The sequence below is a fragment of the Dermacentor variabilis genome, chromosome 3, assembly GCF_050947875.1.
Source record: "Dermacentor variabilis isolate Ectoservices chromosome 3, ASM5094787v1, whole genome shotgun sequence".
Classification (NCBI taxonomy): Eukaryota; Metazoa; Arthropoda; class Arachnida; order Ixodida; family Ixodidae; genus Dermacentor; species Dermacentor variabilis.
Genome location: NC_134570.1, coordinates 121,626,019 through 121,646,848, shown reverse-complemented (window position 1 = coordinate 121,646,848; position 20,830 = coordinate 121,626,019). Strand labels below are relative to the sequence as shown.

The 20,830-nt window shown below is 47.6% G+C and overlaps 1 protein-coding gene across 1 annotated transcript in view; it reads right to left on the bottom strand.

Moving 5' to 3' along the window:
* Gprk1 (G protein-coupled receptor kinase 1) overlaps window positions 1-20,830 on the bottom strand; it is a 126,808-nt gene that overhangs the window by 35,756 nt on the left and 70,222 nt on the right. Inside the window, exons 2-4 of the mRNA XM_075686275.1 lie at window positions 6,964-7,040; window positions 6,002-6,075; window positions 2,420-2,521 (exon numbers count right to left, since the gene is read on the bottom strand). Of these exons, the coding sequence (XP_075542390.1) occupies window positions 2,420-2,521; window positions 6,002-6,075; window positions 6,964-7,040 (253 nt within the window). The remainder of the gene's footprint in view (window positions 1-2,419; window positions 2,522-6,001; window positions 6,076-6,963; window positions 7,041-20,830) is intronic.

Genomic DNA, 20,830 nt, shown 5'->3' with positions numbered 1-20,830 from the left:
ATTCAACAGCTGCGACAGAGGCATGAGAGTGGTGAAACCAATTCAACATCTCAAGCTTTCCATGAGGAGATCGATCCACCGTAAGTGTACTCGGTACTCAACAGACGGCCTCCAGCCATTAATTACACTGTACATTTGTTGATGCTTGCAACTATATCCATTCATCCTATTTGGCTCAGTGCCACAATGGTCAATTTTTTTAATGATACTCAAGCCATATTATTAAAAAAAAATTATTCTGGCAATTTATGTGCCGAAACCCCAATATGATTATGAGACGTGTAGTAGTGAGGGACTTTGGCATAATGTTGAACTCCTGCGGTTTGTTGAGGACCTAAATCAGAGTACACAAGCATTTTTGCATTTTGCCCCCATCTAAATGCAGCCACTGCTACCACGTGCTCAGCAAGGCAACATCATAGCCACTAAGCCACTGTGGCAGATAAACTATCTTATGCAACATTCCTGCAATTAGAGAACTCATAGTGTCTTAGGATTATCACCACTAGCAATCAATAAGGGAAACAAAAGAACATGCAAAGAAATTAACGCACCCCTGAACTACGATCCTCTCACAATACAATCTACCCCTGCAGCTGTGGTGGAATACAATGCCATGCATGTTCTCTTGCAACTGCATGGTGTGTCAAAAATGCAACAATGACTGTAGGTAATAACAGCTGTATACCATGAAATGTATGTAAAATGACATCACACTGTTTCAATTGTGTGTGTGTTCGCCAATTCGACCTCGTGCAATGCACTTCCACTCACTGTGCTTCTCTTTTCGTGCAATGTCAGTGAATGCCTCACGCACACTCACAAAAAATGCTTACTATTCAAACAACTGCAATGACAACCGCAAAAAAAAAGGCCAATCCAAGAAACGCATTGCCACAAGGCCCACTGGGGCGCAACAAATGGTACTTTCAGTTGTAACAACTCCAACAATAAATTATCTTTCCAAGTCCTCATCTAAGAGAAGAATAAGAACCTGTGTGCTAGTACATAACGTCTTGCCAACAAACTTGCACACTGCAGGTGATTACTCGACACATACAGATACATGGAAATGAATGCACATACAATCACTCCCCGCTACAATTGTAATGTCTTTTAGTGACACCCTGCTGTAATGCACCATTCCTGATGAAGAAGGTTGGTGGTCATATTCTCAATCAATCAAACCGAATCTCCAAACTATAGACTATGAGACTATAGGCCACGTGCTGTGTGACTGCCCTCAGTACATGGAAGAATGACAACATTTGGAGAACACTGAAGTTTCGGCTTTAAGAGTAGAATGTAATAGCATTCAAAGACCCCTGACTGCTTTTCATGCTTCTCGGTAACTGCAGCTTATGTAACCGTAACGTTTACCGGGAAATGCTGGCGGCTAATGCTATGCACGAAGGCAAGCTTTCTGGTAGAAATGCGGCCTCTCGCATGGGTCAATCTCCTGTTACTGTTTTGTACTTTTAATATTTCAGTATGAGAAGAGCTAAGATAAAAGATATGCGCTGTCGGTGTTTTCTTTTTTTTTTTTCATTACTTTTGTTTGTGGGCTGCCGTACTCAAAATTCTGAGGAAACACTTTGTAAAGAATGAAAGACAAGGCATGAGCAACTTTGGTGGTAGAAGAGTGGTTTGGTATGCGTCATTCGGAATTAGGTTCGAAATTCTTTTTGCCGAAGCGACGTCTGACGCAGGACGCCGTCGCCAGATTTTTTTGTGACACAAGGCCCTTAACGCTGTCACGTTAAAAGTTGAGCGGCGACATTAGGTGTCTTGACAGCCAATCATCATCAGAGAAGATTATTTTAGGCCATTGACCAAACTTTAAATACAGTTTTCAGGCCATCCACACCTTACTTGACTTTTTAAAGATTACGGGTCTGGACTGTAGGCTTTGAGTAGACCTAATTGCTTGCTAATATGTTTTACATCTTCCTGCTGTCGTCACCGTCACCCATCATGTGCCTCTTGCTCTCCCTCTTCCCCTCCCCCAGCACAGAGTAGCCAGCTAGAGGAATGTACCTCAGGCCGACCTCTCTTCATTTTGTACCATTAAACTTTTCACTTTCTCTCCCTCTTCTCAATCAATGACTCTTGGAATACGTTCACTTTCTTTGTGGTGAAACATCCAGTGTGACATCTCAGTGAGGCTATGTGCACATCCTGTACGCTGATATATCCAGTGAATTCACAATGAAAGAGATATCCCCAAGAATGACTGGCTGAAAACATGGCCCTGACGCTCCCATTTCTTATGGTGCTGCTCCGCCACCACGTGTCACCATTCGTGTATGCCACAACCGCCACGAGAGATCGTGGTGAAAACAAGACATTTGAACTGCGTTTGCTGCGTCATCCTGAAAACACAGTCAAGCAGCTCAGAAACATGCTGCAAGCAACTCACATGAGTGTGTGAGAGCAGCTCTTTCATGATGTAGTTGTCGTAGATTTCTCTTGCTGCCGTCCGCCTCTCTTCGGCTGTCTCTAGCTTCTCGTAGCGTTTGATCTGCAAAAGGTGCACTATGAGCTTAACCTGAAGGTGTCTGCACCTAGCCCAAGGAGGCTATGTGCTGGCCAGCGCAGCAATAAAGAGAACAAGGCACCATCATCGCTATGGCAACGTTTGCTGTGTGTTGCCTTGTCGATGCTTGTGTTTACTCTTGCCAAGACTAGTAGTTGGTCAGACTTAGAAGACACGCTCGTGGTTTTTGTACAAACTTCCTCACACCATTACACTGAGTGTTGAATATCCCCTGAGCTCATTTTGAGATGTTGTGAGGCAGTTTAAAAGCATCTGCAGTCCAATAAAATAAAACAAAGTTTCTTAAAAACTGAGAAACTTACAACAGGAATACATTTTGGTCACACATATCCCAATTTAAAGCAGCCATTCACCACAAACTAAAATGATGCAAAACAATATTATGTCCACCAGTGGTACCAAACAAAAACCAAAGATCAAGGGAGAAGGTCTGTATATGTATGCTGGCTACTGAGTTGTCAACCCAGTGCAGGCAACGACAACACCACAGAGCAAATCCCATAGGCGACAGCAGATAGTAATGATACGTAGACACAAGTCATGTTGGCCACACATGGCGCATTATAGAATAAAAAGGGGTGCCTTGCTTGTAGCTAGGATAGGAAGGAAGATGCAGAAGTGTTTGTGCAGGGGAATATGACATATCGTGTGAGCAAGGTGATAAGGAAAACATATTATAGAAACTATAAAGGCTAAAGCTATTGACGTTAAGGATGGAACAGCACATACACGAACATCAGTGGTGCCACGAAGGAATTGGATTACTGCACCTGTTGAACCTTTTTCTTTTATCTTTTGTTGCATTCGTCGTACTTACAGTATGACTTATAGCTGTGTCCTTCTGCCATTGCAGTAGTAAATCTGACACTTAAGGTCGTCTACATGCAAAAATAACAAAGCTTGCTCCATTAGCTCAGCCAAGCTTCACTAAAGTTTTTACATTTATGCAAGCACCAATGCTACAAAATGTGGTCACCTTGCACAAGTTCACAGCTACTTACATAGGGCACCCCTCACACCAGCTTTCTTAAGAGCACAATACATTTTTACATGCAAGATGGCATTTACTTTCAGTATGAACTAAAATAATATTTCAGATGTAAGAGCAAGAAGAGCATTATTTAACTTCACCTTAAGTCCGATTAATGAGCTCGAGTCCATTGAGAGTTTTTGCAGAGTTAAATGCCTCGTGAATTCACCATAATTGTTTGTGCATTTCGGCAAATTTGCTGCCACCATTTTGTAAGGTGATAATGGTGTCAAAGAGCACAAACAAGTAAATAAATAAAACAAGGCAGGTTAAATGCTTTTCATCGGCACAGACCAGTGTATTTTACTGCAAACGACTTTACTTAAGAAACAGGTGCTAGCAATGCACTAGTGTCAGCCTGCACTTTCCAATTCTTCCCCAGAAACAGGCCACTTCTTTTTTCTAGACAAGTTTGCGAAAAAAAAAAAATACAATAAACTGAGCAGGCAAACAAAATGTGAGAAGTCCATGGCAGCTGCCACCTAATTCTCAGTCAAACAAATGCCCACTATGTCATAAATTTACCTCCTGTCACAAGTGGCATATGTCAAGAAAAACTTTTGAATGCTTCCAATCTAGCACTGACAGAGCTTGCATCTGTTTCCGTGGCAATCAATTTGTTTCTTTAATGCCACGCCAGAGCAATGCCTGCAAATAAAAAGAACATGTCCTGCCCTACCATATTTGCTAAGAGCTGTTTAACCCCTCATTCATGAATGCCAATGCATCTTTACAAGACAAACTTGTGTTTACTTTGTTACAATTGCAGCTTTGGTGCATTGCATGAACATGCAATGCACCAAATCTCCATCAATCTAGCCAGAACAATCCCCACAGCCATAGCTAATCTCAATCACCACAGCCAGAACATACCCTAAATGTAAGACGCAGCAGAATGCTGCCTACTGACTATGAAAATGCCACCACAGGGACATTTTGTATCAGAACTGAAATCTACCACATAGCTAAAATTTTTGTATCAATGTATTACCCTAACTGCAATAATCTGCAGCAATGAAAGCAGAGGCACTAAATGCATGCCTTGATCGCTTTATCAGTCCATTAACAATTCATGAAGTGCAGTTCATTCAACACTGAACCTCATCACAATGTAGCCTGCACAGCTCTGCTTGTAAGGCACAATCTAAAGTGGCAGACTTGCCGTGCATTGTGTCCAAAATTGTGCTAACATCATTTGCCCTTTTTCTTAATGCCTTTATCACCACAAGCAACAAAATGCAACAGAAAGTCAGTATAGGTGCACATAACAGGGCTACCTGGTCCAGATTCAATATCATGCAAACTGAATATAAGACTGGGCAAAGAGAGGCAAACAACATTGGCAGTGAACTTCTTCATGCACTCACATGAAGAAATTAAGTATATACAATTATGAGAAGTACTAGGGCCCGATACCACAATCAAAGTCAAAGTAACACAATCAAGGTCGACCTGTGTGGTCTATCTTGCTTTGTTCTATGTTCTACACAGGTAGTATGACGCAGAAGGTTAGCATGTGATATGAAGTGAACAAGAAAAAAAAATGTGATTAAATGTGGAGTTGATAAACATGTCATATTTAGACAAACAATGTTGTCCAATTTTTAAAGAAAATGCAGCAAAATCGTGCCCTGCAGAAATAGTCCCGATAGCCCATTAAAATGACAATCTGACAATCTGGTACTCAGCCTTGTTTTTTATCAGCGACAGAGCAACCAAAGCAAATAAAGATAATTCAAAAAATAATTCTAAGGTTACACTGCAAGTTCAAGCGCTAATGCGACATGCTAAACATTATAGAGACAATGCTGACAGCCAGCTGGTTGCTGGCAACCCTAACCTTTCAGCAAGTTGAGGTTTTCGTGCAATGAAGCTAAAGCTTTTTTTTTTTTTTTTTGTATGTACATGTATACAGGGTGTCTCACGTAACTTGAGCCAAACATTAAAAATATGCAAATGCCACATAGCTGGACGGAACCAAGGCAATGTTGTTTGCCGTCGCTTGGAGATACTCAGATTATTCCACATGCGCCCACAGAAACACTCAATTAGAAACCAAAGAACAAAAGTGATCCTGAGACCTAACAATGGTGTGCGATCTGCTTTTGCCAGTGCAAAACAGGACAAAGGATGGTTGGCCACCTGTTTGTCCCCTGATGCGAGTGCAACAGAACAGCCAGCACTATAGGTCATCACTGGGACCAGATAACATCACACTTTTATGATTCACAATAGACTACGGTGAGACAAACGGCTTCAGCTGCTGCAGCACACCCGCACAGCACACAGACACAAACCTAAACACACAACCACAGACGCCTACATGCACGGGGATATTAAGTGCATTCAGATGCAACAGCTGCATTGAGGACTGACGAGAGGGGGAAAAAGAAAAATGAGACAAACACACCAACCTCTTCGTAAAAACTTAGCTGAGGAACCTGCTCGTCACAGACGTTGTCACAGAAGTCCTTAAATAACAAGTAGCCTGGAAAGAAGAGAGCGCACTAGGATGAGAAATGGGACAGGAAAAAGACAGATGTGTGGGGGGTGTCACGCGGAAAAAGTCAGCCTTGCACGACAACAACCGCCCCTTGTGCTGCCATGTCACTGTCAACAACAAGCACTTTTCAGTGACAAGTGCTGGCTGGGCTAGAAAAGACAGCCAAAAGAGAATAAAAACTAGAATCTGTCAGGAAAGCGGAGCCCATGTTGTTGGGACAAAATTTTAAGAAAGGCCAGGCTCGCTGAGATGCACAATGCAGCAGACGCAGCGAAGCTGCCTCTTCTCGCTAAGAAAACATGGCTTCGCTCTGTGCAGCCAGAGACACCTGGAAGTTAATGCTGAAAGGTCAGCAAGTGCGCGACAAGGAAGAGTAAATCTCGCTCAACACCGCGAGAATACTCGCAGCTGACCAACCAACACAGCTATGTTCTGCAAATGATTGAGCATTCTCGAGAGTACAGCATTTGTCCACAAACAAACACGTTCAGTATGCAAAGAGGAGAAAGTCATGCATGCAGAAGCAAAGCACTGCTGGGTCCGCTGTAACCTTGCTTCAACTGCTGATCTACTGAGAAACTTGCCATGCGGTAATTAATGTACTTTGAGTAACGTGATCATTAATTTGGAAGTGACAACATTGAAGCGTCGTCAGGCCATTCTTAGCCACAAGAGAGAAAAAAAAAGCATTTTGCGACAAGCCACGTAATTAAGATCACGAGCAAGTTGCTCTTTAGTAGCATCTGCCACGTTGTAAATTCTGGCATTGAAGACATGGCATATGCTAGAGCTATGGTGGAGCCTAAAAGTATGGGGGAAATAAAACAAGAGTGTGCAATAATAGCAGAGCACAAAACAAAAATGAAGACTCACCTAACTTCTGGTTGAAGATCTTGTCAAACGTAACTTCCCCCATTTTCTCGAGGTGCTTGTGCATGACGCTCCGCACACTGCAACGAGACAAAAAAGAAAGCAAGAACAGTTTTAATGAGCAACAGCAATATGCGCATGCAGAAGTAGAGCATATACATTGAGCACAACAACAAAGATCTCTGAAGCCATTTTGTACAACCAGGAACATTACATGAGAACACACCCTAACCTGGTAACCACCTTTCATTCACTTTTGTAAGCCACAACATCTCTGCAATGCGTACACGTTGCATGTGCAATAGTAAAACAACTTTTTCTTTTTCTGCTGGCATTTCTACTCCTGCCCATTCAGGGCAAGCTGATAATTTTAATACTCGCTGGCACCCTTTTTTGGATGGAGCATGATGTATATCAGCTGCAGAATTAGAATCACGGCAAGCATAAGAGTGCTGCAGGCACCACAGATTAGCTACTCTTAGCTACTTGTTTCTCAATTTGTTGCATCACCCTCAGCTGAGAAGACATGGCCAACTCGGCCTTATGATGGCATTTCTTTTTCTTTTTCTCCAATGTTGGTAATGGCGAAGCACAGTGACAATTCATGCTAGCAAGACACAACTAATTAGTTTTTGTTTCTGATCTCTTCAGTGACATCACTGTAATCAGTGCTTGAAGTCAGGGGGAGCGGGGGGTGAGCAGCCCCTCCAATTTTTCAACTGCCGCCGTTCACGCGGAGACGCTGCAGAGAAATGCGGTATTGGTTATAGCCCCCGAGATCGTCAACGCCGCGCGCTGGCGCAGTTCCGACAATCTCGGATGTCATGTGTCAGGTAGCATATATAACTGCAGCGTCGCCCTCGCAGCGACCGATTAGGCGGCAGTGGCACGGCGCATTGGAATTTTATTAGCTGCTTATGTCGACGAAACAGCGGCTGGAGCTTATCGAAATGGACATGTCTCCGTGCATTGTGATGATTGTGAGTGTAAACCACTGTTTAAGGATTGCTAATTCGTGTTTAGAAATACAGATAAAGATACGAGCGAAATTGTAGAAGCAAGCTTGATTGCAAATGAAGGTGCCAACTGCATCACCGCTGCGTCGATTACTGCAAGCAGAAAGGAAACTGCCTGTCTGGAAAATGTTGGGTCGCGCGTGCAATGATTTCCACTCGTTTGAGTTTGAGCATGAGTACCGTTCCTTTCTGAAATAAAACTCAGCTGATAGAATAGCGCGCGTACCCGTCGTCTTTCTTGTCCGTGTCAATGCAGCGCTATGACTTCAATTGATGCAACGAACCAACTAGCCCAAAAATCTGCACTCCTGAAACAGCGGTGTTACAATCGCACCACGACTCTGTGACAACGATGTCAATCATAGTTACGGCTTCGTTGCAGATTTTAAAGTGGGTTTTTACCCAAATTTCAATGTGAAATCATCACTTCTGAAGCCTCTCCCACCGACAGCTAGCGCAAAAAAAGAAAAAAAAAGAAGAAAGACCGCCGCCTCTGGGCAACCAACGGCACAGCAAAGGCGTCGCCATTGCATTGCGCCCGAAGTTCTTCTACTCTGGCTACAGTGCACTAGAAGCCTTCTAGTATACTGTACTCTGGCGCTAAAAACGGCACGAACCACAAACGACTGCGGAAACTGAAACCCAGCGCATACGTCGCCCATCAGTGTTACCAGACTGCTGTGAGGTTTGATTGCGAAATCTCTCCCTCTCTCTCTCTCCCTATATATATATATATATTACGAAATATTAAATATTCTACCTAACCGAATGCGACAACTTGCTGTGGGATGCGTACGGTTTAACATCAAATGCATAGTTCAAGGTCGAAAATTTGGTGCCATGTATATAAGCTCCTTGCATGGCCTCCTTAATATCATCTTTAACGCAATTTTCACTTTTGGACCAAGCGGCCGTGCTTGAAAGAAAAGGTCGTCTATACATTGCGTTAGGCATGCTTATTATTAGTGTTTTTTTTTGCGCATTGCAGAAGCAACAAAAAATGACACAGATAATACAGACATAGAAGACCGACAATCGCTGTACGACGACGACGGCAGGACACAGACACCTTAATTCTTTCAGCTGACGTACGAAACAACGAAGAAACAAAAGCTCTTTCCGAAAGAAACCGAGAAAACGACCGCTGCGCTGACTGCAGCCTCATTCGGAACAACGGCTGCCCATTTGTAGCAATTCAATGACAACCAATTTCGCATTCGGATCCTCAACTCTTCGCCATATCTTATCCCCCATGCGCAGCCGCGTCTTCTCTGTAGGTGCCGTCCATTCCCACCGCCACAACTTTAAAAAGCGCCAGCAGCTTATATAAAGGAATAAACATGACGCGCTATTTATGGAAAATGCAACTGGAAAGCGGGCTCTTGCGGATTACAGAGACATTTAAAAAAAAAAACATTTTTTTTACCCTAGCAGGTCCAGCCAACTTCAAGAATAAAAGAGCGGTACAATATAGTCTCCGTACAAATATTTGTCCGAAACCGTCAAGGAGTTAACGACGCGTACGTTTTTGATGAATGTACTGGATATATATATATATATATATATATATATATATATATATATATATATATATATATATATATATATATATATATATATATAGACACACACACACACACACACACACACACACACACACACACACACACACACACACACACACACACACACACACACGGGCGCGCGGGGGCACTCCATCACCGCTTTACAATGCTAAAAAAATGTGTGGCACTACACGTATAGGGTCCAAGAGGTTTGTGCACTTAACCAGACCGTGCGACAATAAACGCGGTGCTTTGTTGGGCTATAGTTCGTGCATGCATGCTGACATGTTCGGTCAGCTTATAACTTTGCACAAGAGACACCGCGCTGAGTAACCGAACTTTACTGAGCGGAAGCAGTTGTTAGCCGTCGGTGTTTTCGTCACCAGTTGCTTTGCTGTCGTCCTCCGGCAAAGTTACGCCCGGACGAACCTGTCACAGCATGCAGTCAATTAAGGCTGCTGACGCGTGGAAATGCGAAAGCTTAATACCGAACGCCATAAACGCGCTAATGTCATGACGTGGCGCCACCACATCCCGATTGGCTGCGCCGGCACGTGCCCGATGACGCGCGCACTAGGCCACACCTCTAGTCACCCGGAACCGTGGAGCCGCCGTGGCGTCGGTGAAGCGTGGTCGTCTGGCAACCCGGAGGCGCGGGCTCGATTCCCACTTAGTCGGGAATTTACCGAATTTTATTTTCAAAGGCATCAACTCACAGGCATCAACTTTACAGGAACGTTCCTGAGAAATCTGACGTAAAACCGAGCTTTTATTTACGTTTTTTTTTTATCCTTGCACCGTTGACCATTTCTGGTAACATCTTTTGGTCACGCCGACTAAGACGGATTTTCACTCACGACGGATTTTCAGAATGGTTTCGCACTAATAAATAAATAAATAAATAAATAAATAAATAAATAAATAAATAAATAGACGTTAGCTGTAGGTCACAAACTGCAACAGCAAAGTCGAACACGACAGAAGAACGCCGTTTCCAAAGCACCGTTTCCGCGACTTGGCAAGGCTCTTTTTCGAGGATTGCTTACGCGCGAGGAAAAAAAAAAAAAATGAGCCCGCCACGACTTCGCCGACGAACACACATGCATGGCTGCTGAAGAGTCCCACGAGAAGGCCAGCTTCAGATGCTTTCGGCGTAGCCGTGTCAAGTGGACGGACGACTCGGATAAACGACACCTCCCACGCTGCACAAACACGCGTGAAACAAGATCGTAAAGAAAGAACGCGCGCTCTAGAGAAGGTACTTCCAGAAGAGATATTTCCAAAATTAGCCCTGTGCTTTAAAGAAGGTGTTCCATATCTGCCATTTACTGTAAATGTATACGGACACAAATATGCGAGATAGCGATGCAGTTGACCTCATACATATTGGAGGTTTCACGAAATGCCTTTGAAGATACTTAAAATATGGGAGCAATTAGATTCTACGACAGAGGCGTACGTTTGAAAGCGACTCGCTGTAGCAACTACGGGCACGTACGTATTTATCCAAATTAGGCCGATTAACTTTTTAACTAAAAGAGCCACGCGACTAGTCCCAATGGAGGACTTGAAGCGCGACATCTGAGGAGCTCGTAACCGTTTTTAGAACTGCAAAAAGTCGACGCTGCTTATTTTTTACACCGTAAGACAAGTTTGACCCAGAATACGCACTGAAGAGCCAAAGTGCGCAACTGTCACGCCTTCGCTTCACGCGTGCCATGCTGTTATCAATTGAGCTATACGTCGGCGCCTTTTTCACATCAAGCTGCTGTTACACACACCCGCGCGCGCGCGCGTGTGTGTATGTGTGTGTAAGGCCTCTCGGTTCCGGCATTGAGGAAGCCTCACGCACGGGTCGCTCATTGGATTAGAGCCCGCTTTCATTATCGTTTTGTTTTTCCAGTGCAGAGCGAAAGCGCGCGACGAGATTGGACGGCGCGAAGCCGCACGAAGGACGCAGCCGCCGGCGAGGCTTCAACTGCGCGCGTTTTCACTCGGTCGACGCAAGCGCGGTGCCTCGGTTCGGCCACGGATACCGCAACGCGCTGCGTTCACGGGAACGGCAGCGTCTACGGCGAGACCTATACAGGGGGCACTGTAGGTCGCAGCAAACCGCGCACCGCATCGTTATGCTGCCAATAATAAGCGACACGTTCGAGTTGTTTATTGGTGGAGATGTGGCAGAAGCAACGCACCAAACCTTCTCTGCCAGGTTCGAAGCGGCTGGCGTTGGCTGTGGGCTCAATCGATGTTGCGACGGATGCATTAATTTCTACACGAATTTCCTGTAGATGCGTGCGAAGGTTATAATTATCTGTGCGCCCATTGCAAGTACCAGCATACGTGCACTCCTGTATGTGAGTCCTACAAAGTGTAGGGCCAGTGAGTGCGCCACCTCATGTTCTGCATAATAAAAGAAAACAATCAATTCCTACATAAAACCCGAACATATAAAGTTGGTCAGAGGTATGCATCTCTACAGCACACCGATCTCTTAATGGAAAAGGGCAGTGTATAGACACAATTTTCCGATTTTTCTTAGGCGGTATACGCGTATGTATATATTTAGCACTTAGGCGCCTGCTCACTCTAGGCCAGTCTTCCAGAATGGGTATACGTACCACTACGCCCTTCGCGGCGAACAAGGGTGTAAATGTGTATATTTACATCCTCTTTTTTTTTTTGGAGGGGGGGGGGGGAGCAGTGAATTATTTTACGGCGTTCGAAATATTCCTTCGACAAGCGTCACACATCGCCTGCGCGTCCTCGAGACGTCCCTGCTCAAGAAGCACCGTGCACCCGGCTGATTCGCTGTTCCCATTTCGGCGTGGATCGCAAGCGGTGCATATAGTGCGCGAACATAAAAAATGAAGAGATTAACGTTGCGACATTTGCGGAGGACGAACACAAAACATTGTCCCGGACTGCACGTTGCGGAATAGGATGAAAGCGAACACGCATCGCCGCTAGTTGTACATGCAGCATTTAATCACCCGCTTCACAGATGCTCCAACATGTGCATGCTGGTTCTGCGCGCGATTTTTTAAGAGCCACGTATTATCGGCAACCGTATACATAATCGCTCTCTTTGCGCACTCCAACCCTCCGAATCACGATGCAGGTCCATTACATTGTTGCTTGGCGATACCGCAATACGCTTTCTTTCTTTATGGGGTTTCTTTCTAAATAGTGGTCTATACTCCATGGCTTTTCTTCTTGACTGAAACTTAATACCGCATATACGTGGAGCGCGTTTTCTGCTTCCGTCTCGCCATAGATCTGAATGCCACCGACGATCCCCGCACACACGCAGTCACCTTCGTCGTATCCGTGTTCGGCCGCCTTATTGTAAGTGCTCCTGCGCTTCCTGTTGCTTCCGTTAACTCTGCCGACGATTTCTCGCGTTTATGTGGCCTATGTATAGCCGCAGGCTGCCTGGGGTACTCCACAATTCGTTGTAAGCGTACAATACGGTAATACACATGTGCCTAATAAAGAAAGGAGTGTGCAATGGAGGCCCTCCCGGAACGCGTCACGCTACGCACGCGGTCTTCGCGCGCAGGACGATCGACGCGCGCTCGCTCAACCGCATCTCCAAAGCAAAACGCCCAAGCACCCAGGACGCGTCGAGTGAGACGTGACAACAACACTGTTCAAGCGGTTGCCCCCTCGCGAAAGCGCGTGCATGCGGACAGAGCTTGTACACACGGCGGGACATTCGCAGTAGCTCGCGTTCTGCTGCATGCATAGCGAGGCACGCCTCACTGCGCGAAACGCTGCTTGCGGCGCATTTATTTCACGGTATACATGTCGTGCAACGGTACACACGCGCGCGCACACTGTAGCTCCGAGTCCGCATCAGCGACAAGGTCGCGACGTTTCTTCGCTCCGTGTCGCGGCGCCTCGGCGAAACGCAAAGGGCGTGCCGTATACCTTACCGCAGAATCGCGCGTCAACACTGGGTCGAATGACGCGACCGTCTTTCACCACGGTGTCAGAATATTACGAGACCGTGGTCGTCACAGACGATCGGCGCGAACAGCGAAGGCTACACAACAGGGAGACTCGTGGTATCATATGGCGCGCCAAGCGTGAAAGAAGAGTGCGCGTATATATGCTTCGCGTATTCCTTGTGGAGTCTTCGGGTCTCACAGGAGTACCGACCACCGCGGGTTCGAGCTTAGCGAGCCACAGGGCCGCGTCAGCCGTCAGCCTCTAGCGCCGCGGCGCGCGCAAGCTCAGGCCACAAGGGGCTACCGAGCGACGCGCGCAAGAACACAGTATTTGCCCTAAGTTGACGGAAACCGTTTATTGTCTCCAACGGCAACCAACACTGCACGAACGCCCGGTCCCGGGACGGCGGGGAACCAAAGGGGTCCCGCACCAAGGGCGAAAAATACAGTTAGGGGCGCCTGTAGCACGTCGCTGCGAGAGCACAGGCTCAAGCTGGGACGCGCCGCTAGGAAAGTCCCGGCGGCTATGCTACTCGCTCTCGCGATAACCGATGGGCCAACTCGCGAGAGCTCGGGCAATCTCCTTCGGCTTGGGCCTCCGATGAGTGCGGCTCGGCGTGGTACGACCTCGCGCGAGCACTAGGCACCCGTTCTTCGGCTTAGCGTCGGGATAGGAACACGAGGTACGCGCTCCCCGCACGGGCAAAGGCACCGTGCGTGAGCTCAGTCCTAGTCACACAGGTGTTGGCGGACGAGAGGAAGTATGTACGTCCCTGGCGCCGTCCCAAGGAGCAAGAAAGCCGCTACCGTCACGGCAGTAGCCACCAGGGGCCGCTCCGTGACGTCACTAGCTCCGCCCTCACCGCGAACCAGCGCGAGTGAAGCGCCACCGCTGACAACTGGTTCGGAGCGAGGACGGCATGGCTTAAGGATTGCAGAACATGGGTGAAATGCGCCCGCGCAATGACGCGTCGAATTCCCCAAATCCCCACAACCTCGATGTAACATTTCGCGCCGCAACGTATGACGTAATCATTACCTGGAACGCAGTGCAGATATCAACCTACATTCACGAGCCAAGGATCGGAGCTAGTGACACGTTTCTTCGACCAGCGGATATCCCGGCGCACCGCTCACGAAGATGCGCACGACGTAATACATGATTTGAACGTAACATTGTACATCCACAAGTTGTAGTTATTGAAGCACGTGAAGTATTTCGTATGAAAGCGTCGCGGATAAAAAAGAAAGAAACAAAAAACAGAACGGGCAGTTTCTTTTGCGCCAAGGGCGAAGCACTGACAGCTCAAGCTAGTCTGCATTCACGGTTGGGCGAAGAAAGGAGCACGCTCAAAAACGTCCTCGAAGCGCTCCCTCGAGTGTATACTATACGTTCCCGTGGGCGAACAGCAGGAACGCTGTGACCGACTGACGCAACAGGGGCAGTTCGAACTGCTTCCTCGGGAGAAGCTGAGTTCGAAGGAAGTCAACGTGACGCAATCGCTTCTTACATACTTTTACTTTAATTGCGTTTCGATAATCTTGGCATTGTTGTGCCACACTGCGTGCCAATAATCGAGGCAACGGGCGATCCCCACCCCAGCCCTCACCAATTCGTTCTTCTCTGAAGTGGTGGTTGCCCTTGTGAGACCCTGCAAAGTTGCACGAAACTGCCCAACTCCTTCCGTGGGTCGAACTGAGGAATCTGGGAGCACAGACCAGCGTGAAGAATCCAGCGGCAGCCTTCAGAATTCCACAGAACTGCGGAACCCTTGCCGTGGAGTCCGGTGGTACGCAGCTTGAACTTCTTCCGCGACGAAAGAGGACAGCGACGCGGTTGACGTCAGCACCCGCCTCGCCTTCGCCCCGTTCTTGCCAAAGGGATTTAACCAGCCCATATTTTATAGGCAGAGAGAGTCGCCACCAGCCGCCCCATCGGTCTGGTGCGCTCTTCGGCACCGTAGGCGATCTTCTATCTGTAAAGCTTTCCGTTTCCTCTGTGCTCCAAGAGTCCGTTCCTCGTCCTCCACCCCCAAGTCGCAATAGTATGTGGACCTTGGCTTTGGTTCAGTGTGCGCCAGCAATGGCGGCTGAGAAGCGAATTCACCGCGGCAAGGTAAACAATACGCGACACACCTTTGCACTCGCAGCTGCTTTCGGGGCGCACGAAACCAACACCACATTGAGGGTGCTGACGGAACGCTTCAACTTCGAGGAGCAAGCAGTGGACCGCACTGTCTGCCTCCGCTCTCTTTCTGCCAAGGCCTTGGTTAAGGTCGCGCCGGAACTCCTCGCACGGTGCTCTGATCATGCGCGGGTGCGCCCTTAAAGGCTTTTCAGCATGGAGGAAGGAAAAAGATAGGAGGGAGCATGACGTCACGCAGCCAGCCTTGGCAAGCGAACGCTCCGTGAAGCCACAGTGGCGGCCCGACGCGTCACCTCTCGCGTCGAGATCACGGCGGAAATGCGAGATTTGCCGAGACGTTTGGCTACCGGTAGTTTTTACTCGGTGCGCGTTCGGCCGGCAGCTGCTAGCTGCTCAGATGGAGGCCACCGTAGCTGCTCGGCTGCTCTGCCTGTATCTCCGGTGGCATTCTCCTCTGGATGCTTGTTTCGCTTTGGCTGTTTCCTGCAAGGCATGTGTTCCGCACTTTTGGCGAGTTGTGAGAGGTTCACAATCCAACGTCAGCGCATTTAGGCTACAGCTTGTATACTTCGGCCGAAGTAGACAGACCGTTGTGAGCGATAAGAAGCGATACGTATGCGTCAGATTTTTGACCGAGGCCTTGCCCGTGTGTACTTTTCCCTGTCATGCGAGTTTTATTGCTATGTATTGTCGCTAGATCAGTGGCACCTTACGCATTGATCGCATTGAGGGAGCGGTGTCATCCTAGCTGCAGGCCAAACGCGGTCGAGCTTATTGCCTCAGATGACGCAGGCTCCCGCAAGAAACGGTGAGTTGCATTTGTTACGTGCGTGCTACGCTGTTCTCTCGTGAAACGCGGTGCGCTGTCAATTTATCTGCTCCCAAGGAAAGCAGCAGCAACTGCCAACAGCGCTTGCTCCAGCTTTCGGAGTTTCAGACCCGTATATACGGCCGGGTTACGCGGTCTCCCCTATTAGAGGCTCGATTGCGCAACATTTGGAAAACACACACAGAAGAGAAACACACACCCTATGTTCCCAAGCGCTGACCCTGCTTCGAACACTGCGTACTGCGAACACGGCCAAGCGGCAGATCATCGGACGCATGCGATCTTATTATATAAAAAAAAAATTATGGGGTTTTACGTGCCAAAACCACGCTCTCATTATGAGGCACAAAGCAGTGGAGGACTCCGGAATAATTTGGGCCGCCCGGAGCTCTTTAACGTGCACCTGAATCTAAGTACACGGGTGCTTTCGCATTTCGCCCCCGTCGAGATGCGGCCGCCGAGGTCGGGATTCGATCTCGTGATCTCGTGCTTACCGGCCCAACACCATATATCCCCTAATCAACCACGGCGGGTAAAGCATAACATGCATATCGGCGAACGAAAGAGAAAGGTGAACTCCAACTCGTATAAACTAAACTTTGCTTTATCCCTCACACGAAAACTGACCAGCTTACAAGACAATTTTTAGCCTCCCATAAAAAGTGAATGAAATGCGTGCTTATAGCTTCTGAAATGACAACAGACATTACTACGCGATTTACTGCAACACGAACGCCAGCGCACACTCGCCACAGAAGCCGTCAGCAGTGTAGCAACGCCGCGCACCTTTCGTATAGGGGCCTGAAACATTTTTTTTTTTTTTGCCTTCAACTTCGGACACGCAATTGAGAGGCGTTCTCTCTGATGCGGCTCGCCGAACGCATAGCGCAACATCGCCATTGGATGCCACAATCCAGAAACTCCAGCGCGGCATTAAGCGAAAGTGCCGCGGTGGTAGCCACGTTTTTTTTTTGTTTGTTTATCTGAAGAGTTTCGAATGGCTTTGAATGTGTATCGGAAAAAAAAAAAAAAGAACCACCGGGAGTACTAAAACCTACCGTGCGCTCCGACGTTTTTACCACGTGTTGGGCCGCCATATCGGCTTCAATTGCGTTGCGGCATGCTCCCTCCTACTATTTCTTTCCTCCGTGGTTGTCACGCACCTGCTGTAATTACACACTACATGGCGCCACTGCGCTGCCCGTAAAGAGCGCCGCCAGTGAAATTACATCACTTTCAAATTGTGAGTGCCAAAATTGTTTCGCAGCTTCTTTTTTTTCACCGCCTGAGAAGATTTAAGATGAAAGGCATGGTGCCGCGAATAATATGTACATTACTTTTGTTTGCACGCTGCCATTCTCGAAAGCCTAAGGAATAATTCAGTCACGAATATAAGACCTGGCTTGAGCGACTTTAGTAACAATAGCTTAGCAGCAATAGTATTGCATATACACATTGCATATGCGGCACAAATGTATAGCACACATATTCATAAGTATGTATACGGAACATTGTGGCGACGGCGAAAATTCGCGGGAGTGTTCACACATCAATGACATCGCAATAAAAAAAGAAAAGACTGCACTACGCCAAAAGCGTGAACCGAGGTCACATGTGCACGACCGCACTATACTTGCACATTATAGCATTGTTGCACGCGATGTATGGCATGTCGCAACCACGTCCAGACGGACAGGCACGGTGTGAGGGAGTGTCGATCGCGGGTTCGGAAGTGAGCAAACAGTGCAATCAACGTCACCTCCCTCCCCGCTCTCTACTTCTTTAAGGCTGTTAACGCAACACGCACGGTACGCAGAGCGCGCACGTGTTACGGACGTGCTTGCGCGATCACACAGCAGCGAACGAGAGATGCACTGTAAACCGAACAACGTGTGTACGGAAAATTAATAAACCGCACGTTCGCGTGGGACGATGAACAGCGTCATCGATGTGCAGTCGAACGAGGGACTGCCGGCGAGCGCTCGGAGGCGTCCAAGTGCCGTAATCCATAAACAGGGACGCCAAGGCTATTGCCACTTCTGCTCGGCTCGTCTTTGCCAGTTATATATGCCGCGCTGCAGCCGACACAGTGCGTCATACGCGCCGTATCTGTCTGTCTGCGTGTACGTGCGTATAGGGGAGGAGGAGGAGGAGCAGGGAAAGGCCTATACAGAGTCTTCCAGGATCCGTGGTGATGCCCTGCGCACAGACAATGCTCTGGGATTGCGGACAATGATTTACTTCTGCAGTATACGCATCGCAATGTGGATGAGTTCCGATTCATATGTATTTTTAGCTTTTCTTCTTGTAGAATATGCAAAGCGTTTCTCAACATATACGTGCGTCGCATTAAGTGTGTATGCCCTAGCGAAGTGTGAAATACTTTGTCTCGCGACGGGGATTCAACTCCTCTTCTTCAGTACACTGAGAATGCGATGCAATGAGTGCGGTGCGCCTTTCAATGAATGTATTCCTGGAGAGAACTTTTTTTTTTTTTACTGTGTCAGAAGGACCTCGTCGTAATAACGCAGATAAATAGAGACCGCAATGATTGCGTCCGCATCCACCCTGATTAGTCGTTTGCTTTTCGGCGTAACCTCTATACTCCATAAACAGAAACACCGCGTGAGATTAAAGTTGCGCACCCTTGCGGTGCGTAAACGAAAATAATGAATGAGATGGCACGTTGTACAGGATGAAAATAACCACAAATGTACGCATCGCATTCAGTTGCGTAAAGTATATAATTATACCCGCTTCAGTAAAGCTTCGCCTCAGGTAAATAAATGGCAATATGTGCGCTGGATCGGCTTCTGTTTCTTTTTGGGGGGGTGGGGGGTGGGGGGGGGCGCTATTCGCGGTGCTGCAAGTCCCGTTCTTTGTCACGGGTAATTTATTTATTTATTTATTTATTTATTTATTTATCATACCCTCAAGGTACGGTTGTACATTGCAGAGGGGAGGGGCAAAGTAAATACAGAGGCAAACGCATAAACGTGTGTTCCAGGTAACGTCAGCCAAGTTGTTCAACGAAAAAAAAAAATTATTATTTATAGAACACGGTGCAGGATACAATTACAAAACGTGCAGTGTTCGGTTGTTAGAGATCTGACAAGCAAACACTGTAGGTCTTAAAATCGTATCGTGAACCATGTCCCAATTTTTTTTCGTTGAACAGCTCGGCTAACGTTAAGCTGGGAGACCCTATATGTAGCCTTAGTCAGAATAAGGACCGTCGGTCGGTGAGAGTTCCATGTGAGACACGCGAAAGCTCCCACTTAAATCCCAGCCGCTTGAATTCCGTCATTTTTGGCATTTGGTGACAAACTGCATCGGCTCGCACACAAAGTTGCGTAAACTGCTGCCGTACCGAAGTACATGTGCCGAAGTAGAACAGCTATATAGGCGTCCGCTCGCGCAACATTCTTACATTCTTTTTTTTTTTCCTTTGTTAAACTCAGTTGGGCACTTCGAACGATTGTTCATTCCTTTCTCGTTACCAACAGAACGCGCTACATTCAGAGAAGTCGATTTAATTAACCGCTATAGGAGAAGGGCGGACAAGAAAAACGCGCTTTCCTTATAGGGAGCATGCACGTGACGTCAGCGAATGCCATTTTGTTGTCCTGTTCACAGCCTCCACTGTGCTGCTGGAGACAAGCGCACGGAGCCAAAGCTCAGCTTTGCGCCGTGCTGGCTGTGCAACAATATGTCGGCTTCGATGACGTCAATGCATAGGCCCCCATAGTCAAAAAGAGAAAGCAGCAGCGATATATGCGAGGGCGGTGTCTCCACCGGTGTACACGAGGATCGGCGACACGCGGAAGTCAGCGTGGAAGCTCCATCCGGTCAATTCCGTGCATCGCGGCGAAAGCTACGGACGCCGCCAGCCAATCGGAATCGAGAACCAGGTGGGGACCGTACGACACGCACGGAGCCGAACGGAGGGATCGGTACAACGCGCATTGGCCGAGCCGCCGCTTCGTTCTTTGTGGAACGGGCAGTCGGTCCTCGTCACCGATTGGCTGACGCTAAGCCCGCAGCCTTCTCTCCAGTGCACGCATTTTGCGAACGATCAAGTCGGGAGGAGGCGAGCAGAGCGCCGCGTTCTCTTTTTTTTATACGCCCATCTTCACGTGTCGTTAATAATTTCTACGCGTGTAGGTCAGTGTTTCGATGAGACGAAGGGGGGCACGTATATTTAATGTAACGCTTGCTGCGCCCAATGCTACCACTCCACCACGTGGTTGGTGGTGGTGGTGTACTCGTGCAGGGATGTTATTCGTGCGCGCCCGCTCTTTCGAACCACGCACACTCGATCGAGACATGCGCTTTCCAGCACTCGTTCTTCCTTTTTTATT